The 18,848-nt window shown below is 29.4% G+C and overlaps 6 protein-coding genes across 6 annotated transcripts; 3 read left to right on the plus strand and 3 right to left on the minus strand.

The window, feature by feature from the left end:
• Positions 1 to 285: 285 nt before the first annotated feature.
• Positions 286 to 1,353, minus strand: FG379_000097 (ribonucleotide reductase small subunit; the record flags this gene model as incomplete). The annotated part of the gene is made up of 1 exon (XM_067326642.1): positions 286 to 1,353. The coding sequence occupies one exon, from the start codon at positions 1,351 to 1,353 to the stop codon at positions 286 to 288; it is 1,068 nt and encodes a 355-aa protein (XP_067183051.1).
• A 660-nt stretch (positions 1,354 to 2,013) lies between these two features.
• Positions 2,014 to 3,060, plus strand: FG379_000098 (uncharacterized protein; the record flags this gene model as incomplete). The annotated part of the gene is made up of 1 exon (XM_067326643.1): positions 2,014 to 3,060. One exon carries the CDS (start codon positions 2,014 to 2,016, stop codon positions 3,058 to 3,060), a length of 1,047 nt encoding a protein of 348 aa, XP_067183052.1.
• Positions 3,061 to 3,438: 378 nt separating this feature from the next.
• Positions 3,439 to 8,469, minus strand: FG379_000099 (uncharacterized protein; the record flags this gene model as incomplete). The annotated part of the gene is made up of 1 exon (XM_067326644.1): positions 3,439 to 8,469. The coding sequence occupies one exon, from the start codon at positions 8,467 to 8,469 to the stop codon at positions 3,439 to 3,441; it is 5,031 nt and encodes a 1,676-aa protein (XP_067183053.1).
• Positions 8,470 to 9,038: 569 nt separating this feature from the next.
• Positions 9,039 to 13,580, plus strand: FG379_000100 (extacellular with a signal peptide; the record flags this gene model as incomplete). Its single annotated transcript, XM_067326428.1, has 1 exon — positions 9,039 to 13,580. The coding sequence occupies one exon, from the start codon at positions 9,039 to 9,041 to the stop codon at positions 13,578 to 13,580; it is 4,542 nt and encodes a 1,513-aa protein (XP_067183054.1).
• Positions 13,581 to 13,652: 72 nt separating this feature from the next.
• FG379_000102 (uncharacterized protein) lies at positions 13,653 to 15,593 on the minus strand (the record flags this gene model as incomplete). The annotated part of the gene is made up of 1 exon (XM_067326430.1): positions 13,653 to 15,593. One exon carries the CDS (start codon positions 15,591 to 15,593, stop codon positions 13,653 to 13,655), a length of 1,941 nt encoding a protein of 646 aa, XP_067183056.1.
• A 517-nt stretch (positions 15,594 to 16,110) lies between these two features.
• FG379_000103 (uncharacterized protein) lies at positions 16,111 to 18,627 on the plus strand (the record flags this gene model as incomplete). Its single annotated transcript, XM_067326431.1, has 1 exon — positions 16,111 to 18,627. One exon carries the CDS (start codon positions 16,111 to 16,113, stop codon positions 18,625 to 18,627), a length of 2,517 nt encoding a protein of 838 aa, XP_067183057.1.
• Positions 18,628 to 18,848: the final 221 nt, after the last annotated feature.

Consider the following 18,848-nt stretch of genomic DNA (forward strand, 5'->3'; position numbering starts at 1 on the left):
TAAATGGACGTCCCCAAATACTGTCAACGAAAGTTATCTTTTATAGCAAAAGGAAGAATAAATTTACATTAATACAACTGTGACAAAATAAGAAAGAAAGTTGAAAACGCATCTTATATACCATATTGACAGATTAAATTAGGTAGTCCCGTAAATATGTAACAATATCTACTATATTAATGTTACAGTTGATGCACTACTATTTTGAGCAAACTATAGTCTCCTAAAACCAATAGAGGTACTTATGGCATTTAATTCGTCAAGTGAGATTTTATGCCATGACTGTTAGAAGTCTTGCGAAGTTGAGAATTGATTAGAGTTAGATATTTCTTGATATGTTCTGTAGTGCGCAGCTTTAAGGGTTTGTGTAAGTGTTTGTCTCGCGATTGCTTCTTCCTGAGAAGGTGCGGGGAGATCATTAAAAATATTAGCAAATGGATTAGATACATTAAATTGTCTTGGATATTTCAAATCTGTCAATATCTCATCAGCAGAGTAGAGCAGATAAGCAACTATATCCTCTCTTTCAATACCAATAGTATCCGGATCGATAATTGAAAAAATGAAATCTTTTTCAATAGTAACTGCCTCTTCAAGCAACGTTATCATCTTTTCGTTGCTTGGTTTAGTTTTCATTGATTTTGCAATGTTCAAACAGAACTCCACTTGGTATTGCTCATCCCTTCTAATTCTATCCAAACCCTCACATAACTGTGCTAGAGTATCTCCAGATTCATTGTTTATTGAAAAAGAGAAACGAATTAAATGCAAACCACATGAAAATATTTTCTTGAGTATTGAATAATAAATAAGTTTCTCAGAAAATAATGTATTCTTATCCAGAAAAGCACCAATGAACTCCTTTGTTTTCTTAAAATGTTCATTATTATTTATTTTGTTCTCTAATTCCTTATCATATGTTAACTTATCCTGTCTTTCTCCATTTTCATCACTTTTCTCATTGTTTTGGCGTATTATCTCGTTATAGTTCATAAGAAATTCTTTGTATATATTTTCCATACACATCGAAAATGAAAAATAACCTCTTGCTTCAGGTACCTGTACTTGTTCTAATAATTCACATGATAATATTACTGTATCCAAACTAGTGTTGTGAATATATATACGGCTTGAGAACAACAACTCCATGTAGTTAAGTAACTTTCTGTTTATCTTAGTTATTGACTTTTTGTCATCATATATTGGTATAAGTTCGGCCGTCCAAAATGCAACTTCGTATTTTTTGTACAAATTCCAAAGACGTGTGTACTTTATTGGAAACAGTATCCACCTATATGGATTTTCCTGTAACACTAACTCTTCTTTCTGTTGCTCTAGCAAATCCACTGTCATTTTTGTCGAAAGTTTTCTATTTTCATCAAAATTTCAAAACAGAATACTATTGCTTTGTCTATGTTCAATTTTACATAAAAAAACACAAGTTATATTATCTTTATTTTTTTCCTAATTCATTTACTGGTAATATATCTACTTAAGTGTACTTGATACAAATAACAGCTTTATTATTTTTGAGACACAGTTAAATATAATTTTGTCTATTATAAACCAATTAACTATATTAACTGGTTTAAATACTTATTTGCTCTCCGAATATGTACATTTGAAAATATAGCATAACCCCACATGTTGCCGCCGAGTGTATGTAGGTAGGTAAGAGGTGCCTGCCCTTTTCTTGAAACAAAGCCTTTAAACCAGTTGAAAAGGCAAGTAAAAGTGGAATAGGAAGTTGAAAGCCACTATAATTTAATGAACAATTTAATGTTTCAGTTTGTTGTGAAATAAAACGTTGTTAGTTTGTTGTATTTGAAATAGTGAAGAAACAATAGATACATATTTGTTCATTTTATACACGAAATTTCTGACTAATCTTTAAAAAAGTCAAATAGGAAAGTGTTGAACACAAAAATTGTTTAATACAGATATAGTATATATAAAATTATAACTTTCTTGCATTAATTATTAGGGAAAGATTGACTTGGTTTTGCATTGAATATGGAAAAGAGTAAAGATAATATACTAAAATTATCGAAGGAAGAAGAGGAGAGGATAAATGAAGAAGTTAGGGAGTCAAAAAGTAAGCAAAACGAAGAAGCAATACTTTGCAACGATCGAACAGGGAAGGAAGAGTTTATCAAAGAAATATGGTCAATGTACAAAAAAGCAGAAGCTTCTTTTTGGGTAACGGAAGAAATAGACTTATCTCAAGACGTTAGAGACTGGGAGTCACTTAAAGACCCCGAAAAGCATTTTATTAAGTATGTACTTGCTTTTTTTGCAGCAAGTGATGGTATAGTAATGGAGAATCTAGCAGTTAATTTTTTGAAGGAAATACAGATACCAGAAGCAAGAATGTACTATGCCTTCCAAATGGCAATTGAACAAATACACAATGAAACATACTCACTGTTAATTGACCAATATATAACTGATATAAAGGAAAGACAGATGTTATTTGAGGCTATTACACATGTAGAGGCTGTTAAGAAAAAAGCAGAATGGGCAATTAAATGGATGAATAATGAGAGATCATTTGCAGAGAGAATTGTTGGTTTTTCAGCTGTCGAAGGTATATTGTTTTCTGGTAGTTTTTGTGCAATCTTCTGGCTTAAAAAAAGGGGTCTTATGCCTGGTCTAACATTTTCTAATGAACTGATAAGCAGAGACGAAGGCCTTCATGCTGATTTTGGGTGCCTTGTTTACAACTCATTGAAATATAAACTTCCAATTTTGAGAGTTCAAGAGATAATTTCTGAAGCTGTTGATGTTGAACGGAAATTTATTTGTGATTCTCTTCCTGTTGATCTTATTGGTATGAATTCCAGACTTATGGCTCAGTATATTGAATTTGTTGCCGACAGACTACTTTTTGCCTTAGGAGTACCTAAAATATATAATTCACCTAATCCGTTTGACTGGATGGATCTTATCTCAGTTCAAGGTAAAACCAACTTTTTTGAGAAAAGAGTTGGTGAATATCAAATGGCAGGTGTTATGGTTAATCAAGATGACCAGAAATTTGACCTAAATACCGACTTTTAGTATATCCACCCACGATAATATAGTCAATTATTTAATCCTTGCTAAATTATAAATCAAGGAAAAAGAAGTTTATTTCTGGAATTTTCTGTTCTAGTGTGAACCCTTCTATATGCCCTGAATACAGCCAAAATCACTACGATAAAGTCACTCATCTAAACTAGTTTTTCCTCTCCCATTATTTTATGAAATCCAATCGGTTTTTGTGACTCTTTTCTGCAGAGTTTGTTGCTGCTTACATGGCATACACTCAGAATCTGGCAGGTGGGATAGCAAAAAGAAGCCAAGATTAATATAGTTACATTCAAGTCTACACTTTACCTAACTCTAGCTAATTTAATTATAGTACCTCTATTGTGTGAGCAATAACACATATCGCCGTTACGGCTGTATTAGCTTTAATTCAGGCTCCTCGTCTGAAAATAATATGGAGGACGCCCTCTTTTTGTTAGTTGAAACGCTATTATTTATTTCATCCTTCAGTAAATCTTTCGGAAATGGTGGTAGCAATTTGTAATCATCGTAAATCAAACTGTCATTCTCACTATCATGATTATTTTTAATGTTACTATTGTTATTACTTACTTTATTATTGTTATTGTTACAGCTACCTAAATTTGAAGTATTTGAATCAATACCAATATTCTTTTCATTGTGATATTTATCGACCAATTTATTCTTACTGTTCTTTATTACTGATGAAGATACATCATTTATATTTATATTATTCAATTTTTGAATCAACTTTAATTTTCTTAATTGCGATGATTTAAGAGGATGTATAACTAAAATCAATACTCTTATTGTTTTAACGTTATTGGGCCAACTATTTACATCTACTGATAACGAAAATATTGATCTCCTGTCTGTTTCATCTGACAAAAAATGACACTTAAACCACACTTGTTGTGCCAACCATCTTGGTATATTATATGGAAATGTTAATATTGCATATTTTAACTTGTATTTTTTTGGTATTGTGCTTAGGAATGACTCGCGCCATTTTAAAAATTCATTCTTATTATTGTAATATTCCATTGTATAAGGATCTGACATTTCCCATTTTCCTAGTAATTTCAATCCTATTCTCAAAAACCCCATGTTATCATTTTCATTATTCCATCTGGTTCCTATTGTTCTTGATTTTTGAAATCTTTGTACTTGTATATATCTCACTATTTCTTCGTTTATACTCCTACAGTACATATCTATTTCATTGTCCAATATATCTCCATAACCACCTAATAACAATAAGTCACTTTCATTCAGCATACATTTAATGTTGTCTTCCTCATCAAGCTCATTAGCATTATTACGATTTTTGTTCTTTTCAATATCTTTGCTTTTATTGTCACGCGTTATTTTTATATTCTCATCTCTATTCTGGTTATTACTTATCTTACCTTTTTTATTAGTCATATTCTTGTTAAATATCGGTGATAATACACTTTTTACTCCTAATCCTACTTTATTTTGAGTAACTGCATTCTTATAATTTTGTTGTGTTACTACATTTATTATTGGCCAAGTAAAACATGGTAATATATATGAATTTCTTTCTTTTATTGGCAATTGATCTCCTATTAACCCATTTTTTTCATTTACATTACTATTAATACTTTTGGAGATAACAGATTTTATATTGTCATTCCCAACATCATCTCTGTGGAAAAATGTGAACCATATATTGTTATCACTCAAATCATAAGAAACTTTCATTGGATCATGAACCTGTTGTATATTTGCATATATATTTTTATTATTTACCAACATATCTATTGTTCTATATGGTAACTTGCTAACTACCTTTAAACAAAAATTTGGTTTATAATTCATATTTTTCAAACCATTGCTATTTATATTATAATTACCATTCATTTTCTTATCATTACTTTTTTGCACGTAGTATGATTCCATTGCTGATTCCTCTAATTGGTTCATATCATATCCTTGGTATTTTAACCAATTCATAAATTCTTCATTTTTAGATTCACTTATTATATTGTTTACTCTATATACTATATGTTTAACTGTATCCCAAAACAATGCATAAAATCTTATTTTCCTGCTCTTTTTCTCATTTTCGATTTTGTTCCTTATTTTAATAGGTGATAATGATGATATTAATTCTTTTGATCTTTTTTCTATATTCACATTTTTACCACCTATTTCAATATTTCCTTTATTGCCACCTATTAATATACCTCCATTGTTATCATAATCCATTACTACATTACCTAAATGATCATGGCTTCTGTTCCTGTAATTACTATTTCCTTTGCTTGACTTTGGTGAAAGCGATTTCATCTTATTTCTACCATATATATCCTCATTTCTTGATCTATTTCTTCCTCTGGTTAATACTTTATTATTATTTTGTCGTTTATCATTAATAGTATGTTTAATATGAATACTATTATTCATATTTTTATTAAAAAAACCCTTCATGTTTCTGTTATTCAATTCAAACTCCATCTCTAAATCATTCTCATTTTTATTATATATATACTCATAGTGAAAAGTAACTGCCCATGAATATGGATCCCTATTTAATAGTGTACCACACGCTAAAAATGCTACTTTGTTTAATCCAAGCAATAAACAAACCTGTAGTAATGTATGATCTAATGGGGTACCTTGTCTAGATAACAAAAATATATCTGGTGTTGTCCACTTCATGTAATTTGATGTATTGCTATTCGTTTTTGTAGGTGAATATGGGAATGAATGAACAAAATGATGAACCTTTGATGAATTATCTACGCCTACCAACGGTTTCAATGGTTGAATAAATGTTGGCAATAAATGCCTTATTCCCCTTGGATCTATTCCAAAATAAGAATAACGCCTACCCCATGTTTCAAATGATTTTGTGATATTCTCCCAATAATATACATTAGAACGTATTCTTGTTTGTCTCAATGAAGGACCTATTCCTGACCATTCAATTATTTTATTCAATTTATTTAAAAAATTTTTTGTTACCTCTTTATTCTCGTTTCCAATAAATTTTACATTATATAAGCCCATTATATCTGGTTTTGTCCATATTTCCAAATATATTCGTGGCGACACCAACAAATTCAATGAATTTCTTTCATTATTTCCCATATTTGAATTATTTGACAATAATCCTGGTCTATCTCCAAGATTGTATAAAACATTCCCATTTTGATATACCCTCGTTTCGTATATTATTTCTTTTCCTATATTCCTATCATAAAACTTTCTATATTCTCGTCTTCTTATATGATGAGTCAAATTAGCGTTTCCACTGCTACCACTATTACTATTGTTATTATTACTGCTACTATTGTTTATTGTCATATTCACATCTACTTTTATTGGTGATAAACCGATACTGCTTAAGTCGTTTTTTGGAGAAAACAACATATTATTTCTTCCGTTATTTGTTCTTATTAATATATCCCTCCAATGTATCTCAGACCAACCTATATGACTTATCATGCTTGTTTTTGAATTTTTTCTCCATACATCTATTGTTATGGGACCCTTCCTTTCTAGCAATTTAATTAATTTATCCTCATCAAATTCTTTATCTAATTTATCTACACCTATATTTTCAATTACAAATGTTATTTCCGTATGAAACAATGGATGAATAGAACCAGATACTATTGGTGTCTCTTTCCTTGTACCATCAAATGTCAATTGTACAAATACATCAATAGAATCGTCACTTTCTTGCAATATATTACTTATTTCATATACATTCGATATTAAATTATCTATTTTTATTATTTTTATTATCATATATAATTTGTTTTCATCATCTATTTCTAATATATTTCCAAGTTGATGGTATTTAGGTATACTTCCAAATTCCATTTTACCCTCTAATTTACATGTTTCCCCATCTGGTAATTTTATATCCGTCTGTATATACGGATAGTATACCACATTTTTTAAATTAAATTTACATTGAATATGTTTCTTAACACCAAATACATTCATACTACTATTATTGTTTATATCTAATGTTACATACAAGTTATTTTTTTCCAGTTCATGTATTGTTCCTCTAAAAGGTACCACACCTATGTTATCCCATCTAACTACTTTATCTTTTTCAGAATCATTACATGACCAATCTGAAGTACACTTCGTTGGAAATGGACTATCATGTCCATATTGTGGAAACTTTATATTTAACCTATATGAAGATTTATCTTTTAGTGGTATTAAACTTTCCGACTCGGACTTATCAGTTAAATCTATTTTTACCGTATTTCCAGTATTACTATTTAATGGTAACGATTCATCTTTATTATAGTTTATTTCATTTCCAAATTCATAGTCATTACTCAACTCTTCCATCTCATTATTCTTTTTATCATTTGAATTTCGAAGTGTAAATTGTGTTAAATTTAGTTGAAAGTCATATATTTCCTGAAATATTATTTGTAGTGATATTCTAAACATAGGTATTGAAATGTTATTATTTGTTCTTTTTGATAATGTTATCATTTGATTTACACTTCCTGTCGCATAATTCTTCAGCACATCTTCACTATAACCCAACATTTCATTTACTGTACTTATTTTTGACCTCCATGCTATTATCCTGAACAACTCTCTCTCTAAATGTAAATAACTTCCTCTCCACTCAAATGTCTCATCAACCGAAATATCCACAGAATTACTGCTTCTCATTCCATCATATACACAACTGTCATCTGTATCATTGTCTGCACATACATTATTTGGAATATCAATCAACAAATCGTCGCCTTCCTGTAATAAAAAAGGTTTAATATCAACAGAATGTGTATAAAATTCTTTGCATGGAGGATAACCCAACAGTCTCGGAACCTCCTTGTTTTTTTTTCCGTCTAGTAGCCTTATCTCTGTTAATGTTCCACCAAATGAAAATTCCAGAAAGACATTATTTTGCTGCACTTTCGTTAAATTTTCTATTTGAACAGATCTAATAGTTGTTCTAAATCTCCTAGGAGTAAGCCAAATCTGCTTCTCCATTTCAGAATTTCCCCTATTTGTCATTTTTATGTCTCTACTTAGCAATTCTGTTAATTTATTGTATTCTTGCTCACTTACAACTCTATCTCTAAAATCCAATATTGAGTCGTTTTCCGAGGAATAATTGCTTTCATCGTTGTCTGAGTGATCAAAACTTGAATCACTGTTTATACTTTTGTCTTTGTCAAATTCTAAGTTTATTAAATTTCCCTTATCATTAACATTTTCTGATACTTCCCCCACTTCGCGTTTTTCATTACCTGCTTTTCTCTTTTTACTATGAATTCGCTTGGCCTTATTTATTGTTTTTCCCTTAATTTTATCAACAACATGTTTAGTTGCATCTTTTGCAGAGTTAACTATATTTGATCCGACAACACCAATTACAGACTTTAAAGCTCCTACAGAATTCATTTTGACCTATTTATGTTAAAGATATTCGTTTCTTGTTTTTTACGTTCATTACACTACCTCTTTTATCATATCATAAAACATATACCATTTGAAACAAACTTAATCTCCTAGTATATTTATTTTTAAATAATTAAGAAGATTAGTATTTCCATTCATCTATTCATTAAAGATTAACGAAAGAGCACTTTATTTGATCTTACAAAATATATTTTTACCACGTAAGTGGAAGCTGGCGCCCTTGCATTTCAGCGCCATTTACATGCATACCGATGTTAATTTGACAATACATGCAGTGGTTATAAAAAAATAATTCAATAAAGGAAAACATAATAATTTTAAGAGTGGGTTTGGTGCCATTATGTATATGAGTTCATTTAAATTAGCTTTGGAAGCCCTTTTGATTTACTTTAAAAATAATTGTAAATAACTTTCTTGTACCTGTCAAAATATAACTAGTTATTCTTTTTTTTCAATGAAGAGGGGTTTAATTGTTTCAATATGTAATTAATGATGTATTAAAAGAAACAAATGAATGATTTGGATTATATAAAAAGAAAATATGTAATATAATGATTTTTAATAAAGTGGTAATAATAGTAAAAATAATTATACTATATTTTGTGGTTGCATACAGTTGTGAAAAATCAGAAATATTTGGAAAAAACTATAATCAAGATTACATTAAAGGTAAGCTTGACATAATTGGTAGTACTAGTGGTATCAATAACATTAATATCACCAGTGACGCTGACAATGTGGAAAATGAAAAATCAATTAATAATATTAGGAAAGGTGAGATAGAAAATAAAAGAGACATAAATGAATGGATAATTGAAAAAGAATATTGGAACTATCAATTTATGGAGACCGGTGATAGTAAAATTATGGAAAATTATGATTTAATATGTTCAAGTATAGATAAAAATCAAGTGTTAAAAAAAAGATACTGGACTCATTTGATATTTATCCATGCAGACAACAATCTCGAGTCCATGTCGTTGGTGGATTTGGGGGAGATGACAAGTCCAGTACACGTTAATTCAGCTGATTATATGCATTTAGTAGTATATATTGATAGATGTGAGGATTACACAAACAAAGAAGTATCTGCACCGATAATAGCATGCCCAGAAAGTGGGTTAACGAACAAAACAATTACTCAGGACAAAATTAAACAGAATTTTACAGGTGCTTATGTATTATATAGATTTCGTTTAAGGGATGATCTAAGAGTAGCGTTCGGCAAAAAATTTGTGTGGATATTGTTGGAAGATTTAGGTGAGGTTAATTCTAATTCACCTACTGTTCTTTCAAATTTCATATCTAAAAGTTTAGATATGTTCCCCTCATTTTACACTGCATTGACACTTTGGAACCATGGTTCGGCTTGGGCTGGATTTGGGGATGACCATGATAGTTCAGATGGAATCGGAATGTTTTTGGGAGATATGTATAGAGGTATAAAAGAAGGTATAAATAGAAGTAATAAAGGAAAAAGCAATTCACATAGCTTTAAATTTGACTTGATAGGTTTTGATGCATGTTTAATGATGCAATTAGATGTTTTGGAAATAATGGGTGGTTTAGCTAATTATATATTAGCAAGTGAAGATAATGAGCCAGGGCATGGTTGGAATTTTAGATCTATAAACCCAATTACGAAAAGAGGTTCAAAAGAGGATGAAGTTCAAATGTTCGAGGCCAGTAATGAAATTACAAATTATAGAATAGCGACCCCATTGGAATATGCATCTAGAATAGTATATGGATATTCACTTCACTCCGATAGTTATCCATTGACATTAACTTTAATAAGTACGGAGTTATTTAACGTATTTAGCTATAATTTGTACAACTTATTTACGTTATTATACAGCTGTGGTGGTGAATCAATAGGCAGCGTAATTAAAAAATCAATATTTAATTCAAGAAAGATAGAAAACTGTGATTTTGTGAGTTTATGTAGTTGTTTTGATTTGGGTGACATGTTAGAACAGCTTAGAAACTATTTGTCTGGGGATTTTAATATAGATATATCTGTACATGAGTTATTGGCTTTAACTTTAGATTCATATTATGACATGCAAGTAGCAAGCGTCAATCTTCAAGAGGATGAAGTATTATATGACAATTATGATAACGATGATGGTTATATGAATGAAAATGAGGTGGAGAGCGAGAATGAAAATTGGCATTTTCCATCTAGATGGACAGGTGTTTCAATTTATTATCCAGATTTTTATAACCAGGTAACATGTAAAAAAGTAAGTTTGGCCAGAAAATTGGGTAAAAGCTACATAAAAAACAGGACTTCAAAATGGTCAAATATAATAGCAGATATATTATCAGATAAATCTGGTCATACATGTAGTTTGGGTATTAAAAGTGTGGAGAAAGGCCTGGAATTAGATTACGATAGGGGCCATATTTACATTGGCGATAATGTAGTTAGTCTAAATAAGACAATAATAAGCTATAACGAAGATTTAACTGAACTTATATTAATATCGAGAATAAGTGAAGGCGTGTTATCTTCACAGACACTAGTAATGTATCCAACAAATGAAAGTATCGGAAAGTTGTTGCCTATTTCGCTACTATATCCAACAAAAATAAGTAGAAATAACATAGTCTCTATTAAATATAAGCCGTTGACCTATTTTGAGATAAGTCAAATTATTTCTGATGATAAACAAAATAGAAATGATGATCAAATAATGAAAATTATGGTCTCAAATATAACGTTAATGTCAGGAATGGAAGGTGATCACTATACATCTCATTTTATGTATTATGATAATATAAATGAAATGAACACAGATAAAGGTATAATGGCATTTTTAGTATTCTACAATAATTTAACAACATCGCTATTCTTATCCACATCTGAAGGTATGATTGAAAAAGATAAGAATAGTGGGAATGGATTCTTGATACCAATAATATATTATGCAAGAATAGATCCGAAAAATAATAGCATTTTGGATAATTTATACAACTATCTGAGAACATTGTATTCAAAATTCTCCAAATATCTTAATAATGTAACTTATCCAATGATTGGTATTAATGTACTGCCAAGATATGATGATGTTTCAATAAATTCAAGAAAATTGAATATGATAACATCGATCCAAAAGAATAAAATATTTCGGTGGGGAAAATTTGATAATAAGGAACTAGAAATTAAATTAACGAAAAAGAACGCTATAACAAATAATGAATATGAAAATAAGTTAAAATCTAGAGTCTTAATAAATAGATATTCTGAGACGATGAACGGTTATGATGAGTTGGTTACATTTGGTGTAGGTGATATTGGCTCGAATTATTCAAATGTATGCAAAGAGTGGATAGAAGACGGAATATGTGACATTTATTGTGTGGATGATAAAATTGACTGTGAGAAAATATTGGAAAATAGAAAAAACATCAAATCAGAAGTAGCCATAAAAAAACCAACTTACAATTATTTTGAAAGTAAATATATACATGTGACCTGTGAACTTGGTGGTGAGGACAATGAATGTTGGCAAAATTCAAAATGTATGAATACAGGTAATATTGGTATTGGTAATGAAAATCCAGCTACTGGTGATTATCATGGTTACTTTACAAGTGAAAATAATGGTATTGGTGTTGAGAATATTTATAATATCACGGTTTCAAAATACAACGTGGAGGACAAAGTTATTCATAAAAATTATAGAGGCTATTGTATATGTAATAAGGGGTTTAAACATCAAATAGTGAGATTAATAGATAACATTAACGGAAATATATTATACAGGCACAGTTGTGAGGACATAGATGAATGCAGTGAGCAGTATAGACAATACAAAACAGAAGAAAGGGAGCAAAAGGAAGGGGATATATATACAGGTTATAATACAAATCACGCAATTTATCCAACCATAGAGAGAGCAAGGGAGGTATCAAATGTATTAAGTTCTCCATTTTCATCAATAAAAAAACATATATTAACCTCTAATGGACTAAAACGCCCATGCCACCCGTTAGCTGTTTGTATAAACAAAATAGGTGGCTATGAATGTATATGCAAACCAGGTTATCATGGTGATGGAAAAAAGTCGTGTGTTCAAAATAATGTTTGCGAAGACGATGTTTATGATGAGCTTTTTGACACTAATAACACAGATAGCAATAACAAATATGTTTTACACAGTAAATATATTAAAACAATTGGTGATGATAATAAAACCAGTAAGATCAAAGAATGTTCACTTGGATTACACTGTATTAATGAAGACTATGCAAATTTAATGAAGAGTATAGTTCAAGATGATTTATTGTCTCTAAAAAAAACGGATTATTGTGGTTGTAAGCAAGGCTATGAATATTCAGTAATAAAAATGAAGTGTGTGGATATAGACGAATGCAAACATAAAAAAAATGGTGATACAATGAATGTGTGCTCAGAAGATTCAATCTGCAAAAATACAATGGGGTCATATATATGTTCATGCCCACTAGGTTGGATAGGTAATGGTTATGTTTGTGTACCGAAGGAAGAAGAAAGGGACATAGCATTGAATATTCAAATATCAGGTTCATACGATAAATTTATACCATTTAATTATAATAATTTCAAGTCAATATTCAAACAATCAATACTGGATGTATTACATGATGTAAAAGAAGAGTATATAGAAATAGCTAATATAATACTTGATCAAGACAAAAATGTGGTTAATATTGTAGTACACTTTAAAAAAGGAATGAAAACAAAAAAAGATGATAATGGTGGTATTCATTCTAGTAAACACATAAATTTAGAAAAAAGTATTTATTTCATGAATGAATTAAGAAACAGTACATCATATTGGTACAAGTCAACATATATAGGGGCAAATTATGGGAATATGATAAATTCAAATAGGTTAAAAGCGAGTACCGTCTATATAAATAAGAGTAGTATGATAAATAAATTATTGCTATTAACAATGTCTGAGAAGGCATACTTATTAATGAATTCGTCACCATATGGTAAAACAATAGTTATATTAATATTATTAACGGTATTATTTTGGATAATAGTTATAGTGACAACAGTTATTTTTAGTATAAAGGCAAATAAAATCAACAATTAGAGTAAATCATATTTATTTAAATAATAAAAGTAAATAAAGATGAATAACATCAAATATTAACTGTTATTTCATCTAGGCAAAAACTAAATTGTTCAGTATATTTGGGAATTTCCACGAATTTGATATTTTACCATTCAACTTGGTCCAATACATTTCGGACTCATCATCATCAGGTGGGATAAAGTCAGCGTCTTTTTTAGATAAATTATCGTATATATATCTCCTAATATTTGGATCATGTTTAGCTTTTGCAATTCCAACAGAAGAACCTATATTTGGAATATTTTTTGCATATGTAGTAAAATAAAACCTCATAAATAGTGAGCCAAGTAAGTATGAGTGGCCGTATTCAAGAGGAACATCGATTGACATGAATCCAGGTTTGCATTTACCTTGTTCATTTGGTGTTAAATATAAATCTGGAGTAATAACAAGTTTGAACCCGTCCCTAAAAGTGTATGTAATATTTGGAAAATGTTCAAAAACCGTTCTATCAACGCTACTTTTATCAAAATGTATTTGTGAACAATCACCAAAAGGTTTGTATTCATCCGTGAAATGTTTATATTCATAATATGGAAGAGTGTAAAAAGACGTACCTGAATCAAAAATAACATATCCAGGAGTTCTATTAACAGTGTCAATTCTTTTATTATATTTTTTATATATGTAAACATCCATAGGTACGTCTTCCATATTACCAAACTTATTTTTAAGATATTCAGCTTCTAAATCGTCCCATTCATAAGCTAAAGATCCTTGATCACAGCAGTATTTCGTATCGCCTATAAATAAAGATTCAATTTCAACTTGCCAGTAATTTTCCCTCACAACTTGGAGCATGTGTATTTCACCATCATAAAGATTTGGGTCAATACCACCCAATAAAAGAAGTGCAGATAGGGAATGTTTATTGGAAATTTTATTTTTCTCATTTCTATTAAAATTGAAAAAATCAAATAATATATTGTTAATATTGACATTCTTTAAATTAGGTTTAATTCTGTAATCATTGATATATATAGAGAATGTATTTTCATTAATAAGGCCTTCATTCTTAAGTCTTTCAATAAGTGGTAATTGCAATTTACTGGAAGAAGAAAGCTGAGTAAAACCCAAGCCCAGCACACCTTCAAGCTCAATGGCATCAAACACATCAATTTTGCTATTTTCTGTATTTTGAACTTCATCAATGAGACCAATAACATGTTCATTAAGTTGGAAATTATCAAATTTGAGGGTGTCAAAAATAAGTTTGCCAAATATTTTACCTGTACCAAATATAACTGATATATCTTCGTATTTTGGTATTCTTTTAAAAGATTTTGATAAATACTTTGAATATCTTTTTACTTTTTGGCAACTTGGTTGATTACATTCACTGCTTATTACCCATAAATTACTGCTACCAGTATCTATAATTGGCCAAAATTCTTGTTCAGGCTCGCCTATCTTAATTCTACATAAAAAGAGTGAATTCTTAGCTTCGTATAACGGTATTGTTATATTGGTTAAGTATAAATTATATGGTATGTTTTTATCATTGATATCTTTGATATATATAGTTTTGTGTAATCTTTTCACACTTCTATATATATTGTTTAAATTATCTTTAATTAAGGATGAAGATGGCATTTGCTTATGAGTTTTGTTATGGTACTCAACACCAATATTTATTTTCGTTTCATTATAATTGCTGTCGTTATATTCGTCATAGTAATGATGGTGTTCATACTCTTTATCATTGCCACCGTTGCTATCATAATCGTCATTACCATTATTTATGTTATTAAAAATCAAATTCTCTTTTACTGATGGTGACCATTTATAAATGTCAGTTTGCGATAGATTTCCTGCGATTTCAATAACACCATCACCGCTTTCATTTAAATTACCAATTAAGATGAAGCTGTTGTTAATATGGTATTCTTGATTACATCTGTAGTGATAATTGATTACTACCCTTTTATCAATTAATATGCCAAAAATAATGAATAGATAGATGTATAACATGGTACATGAATTATGAAACATGTTCGATAGCATATATTATTCATCATTCACTATATGAGTCACAGTCAAGAAAAAATTAAGGCCCTCATTCACTCAAAGTAATATCGGTGTGGTTTATCAAAAAAGAGTAAACACTGGTAGTAGCAAACTCGTGTTGTTGGTTTGAATATATTAGATTTACCTGTATACGTTATTGTTGCTATTATTTCTATTACTAATGGTGACAATGTCGCACTATTATTATTAATTATAACCTAAAAATTAAATTTGTGGAAAAAAAAGGAAAATCAGGTATACCGGGTTAATAATTAACGAGAAAAAAAATAAGGGAATAAAAAGGGATATGAATGGTATAATATGAAAAAGGGAAATAATTTAATGAGGAATATTTGCATTGTTACTATAATGCATTGTTTTTGTGATACATGTTAGAATTACTGATACAAGAAAAAGTAGTCGAAATTGAGGAACAAATATAAGCAGTAACACATTTAAAGCAAAAGTGTAAACACTAAAGATGAAATCAACAACAAATAATATGCTTAAGTACAAAATAGGGAATTACAGAATAGGACAGACATTGGGAATCGGGTCATTTGGGAAGGTGAAATTAGGAATACATGAACCAACAGAAAGAAAAGTAGCAGTAAAGATAATGAATAAAGAAAAAATGAAATCATTAAATATGTATGATAAATCAAAAAAAGAGATAAGTATATTGAAAAGTATAATACATCCGCATATAATAAGATTATACGAGGTTTTAGATACACCAACAGATATATATATGATAATGGAATATGTAAAGGGTGGTGAGTTATTTGACTATATATTACAAAAAGGGAGATTATCAGAAGATGAGTCAAGAAGACTATTTCAACAATTAATATCTGGAATGGAGTATTGTTATTTAAATGGAATATGTCACAGAGATTTAAAACCTGAAAATATATTACTGGATGATAAATTTAATATAAAAATAGGTGATTTTGGATTGTCAACCTACATAAAAGAGGGTGATTTTTTGATAACATCATGTGGTTCTCCAAATTACGCAGCTCCAGAGGTAGTATCTGGGAAAGCATATTCGGGACCAGAAATAGATATATGGTCATGTGGTGTAATATTATATGTATTGTTGTGTGGTGCATTACCATTTGATGACGAGAATGTAACTTATTTATTTAATAAGATAAGGCATGGAATATTTAGTATACCTGGACATGTTTCCGATTCAGGTAAATCGCTGATATTAAAGATGCTAACAGTAGATCCATCTTTAAGGATAACATATAAGGAAATAAGATATCATTTATGGTTTAGGCATAATTTACCATTTTATTTGGAGCCACATTATTATTATTTACTTACGGATGTTAAAAATGACTATATTTATCTAAATGATGCTATTGATAAGAAATCACTACATAAAAGCAGTGTTATAAACAAGAATAGTGGTGGAAATAATAGTTTTAGTATATTATCAGAAAATTTGACACAAGAATGTGCATTACTCGCACAAAAAAAGAGGAGACATTTAAGGCAACATTCGGTGTTTTCAAGACAAATTCAGAAAAAGATTTCATCACTAAATCAAAACTTTTCAAATGCATGTATTCGTGATACATTTGTGAGATCATTTCAAACTAATTTAGACTTGGGTTGTGTAGATGTGGGAACGAAAGTATTTGGTTTTGATGGTAATAACAATAATGGTGAAAATAACAAGTATAAAAGCAAAAATCTACATGGCCATCATAGTTATCATAGCCATCATTACATTAGGAGTATGGATAAGATAAACTTGCTAAATAGTATGAAAAAGAGTAACGATAATTCACCTAAACAACAGAGCATATTGAAATTACTTTACCATAAAATAAATAATGCAATAAAAGCCGAAGGTAATAAAATGAATTGTTTCAATAACAGTAACGTTAGTATTTGTATGGGTAAAGATAATATTCAGGATCATATTAATCACAATGTTTTTGATACCAATGAATTAAGTAATCTGAAAACTGGTGTTATTGATAAAAACAACAATTTAGGAATGAGCCACATATTGGACAATAAATTTGATAATATTAAAAGTAACGACAGTAATAACATTGGTAGCAATCATATCAAAGAACATGGTTATCAATATATTGTTGGAGAGTTAAGATACAACAGAACAAAATCATTATTGGTCGAGTCAGAAATCAATATGCATATTCAAAATAACAAAAATTCAGGTTCTTATGCCAAAGATAGCAATGGTAATCAAAATGACATTGACAACTGTATTCGAGAAACAGTTAATTTAGATGAACATGATAATAACAAAAATATAGATGACTATAAAAATAATAATAGCAGTAGTGTCACCGGTCACAATATTCATTATCAAAGTAGTAATAGCTATTACAACTATGACTATCGCGGTGACATTGGTATAGAAATATCATCAATACCTATTTCTCTTGACAGTAACAACAAAGTCATAAAAAATAGATGGTTTTTGGGTTTTGAGATATACGGAGATTTGACCAGAATAATAAAAATAATATTAAATACTTTACTAAATATGAATTATGAATGGGTATTTATATCCTCAAATAAGTTGAGATGCAGGCCAAGAAGAAAGGTGAGCAAACACAACATTAGTAATGAGTGTATTGACGAGTCTTTAAACACAAGTGACGATAATACAAATCTTAATAATTCGAATACACTAATTACTGCAGTATCTAATTTTTTAGACAACGAAGCTTATTCTGATTGTCTAAGCTATAACGATGATAATTACACTGAAAATAGTGAGAACAAACAACATGAAAATGATAATATAAATATCTATGTTGAAAAGAATCGTGTTAGAGAAAAAGAGTCGACATATTATATTACAATACAATTATTCAGAATAGATCCATTCAAGTATTTATTTGATACACAGATATTCGACGGTCCCTTGTTGACTAATCTTTATAATGCTTTTAAAGTTACATCGTATATTTATAACAATATATATTCGAATAATTTAGACCAATAATTTAGTTTTTGGTGTTTAACTTGTACCTAATTTTAGTAAACAAAGCAAAATATGTATTTAGAATATTCTGTTTTTTCATATACTTAAATATTGACAATAGTTATTGGAGAATATAAGGCGAGACTTATTCAAAACTTAAAAGTGAAGAGTGTGATACATTTAGAAACACTATTTAGTTTAAAAATACTTTAACTTTTCTTTATTTTAAATTACCTTTCATT

Source organism: Cryptosporidium bovis (genome assembly GCF_009768925.1).
Source record: "Cryptosporidium bovis isolate 45015 chromosome Unknown contig_1, whole genome shotgun sequence".
Taxonomy (NCBI): domain Eukaryota; phylum Apicomplexa; class Conoidasida; order Eucoccidiorida; family Cryptosporidiidae; genus Cryptosporidium; species Cryptosporidium bovis.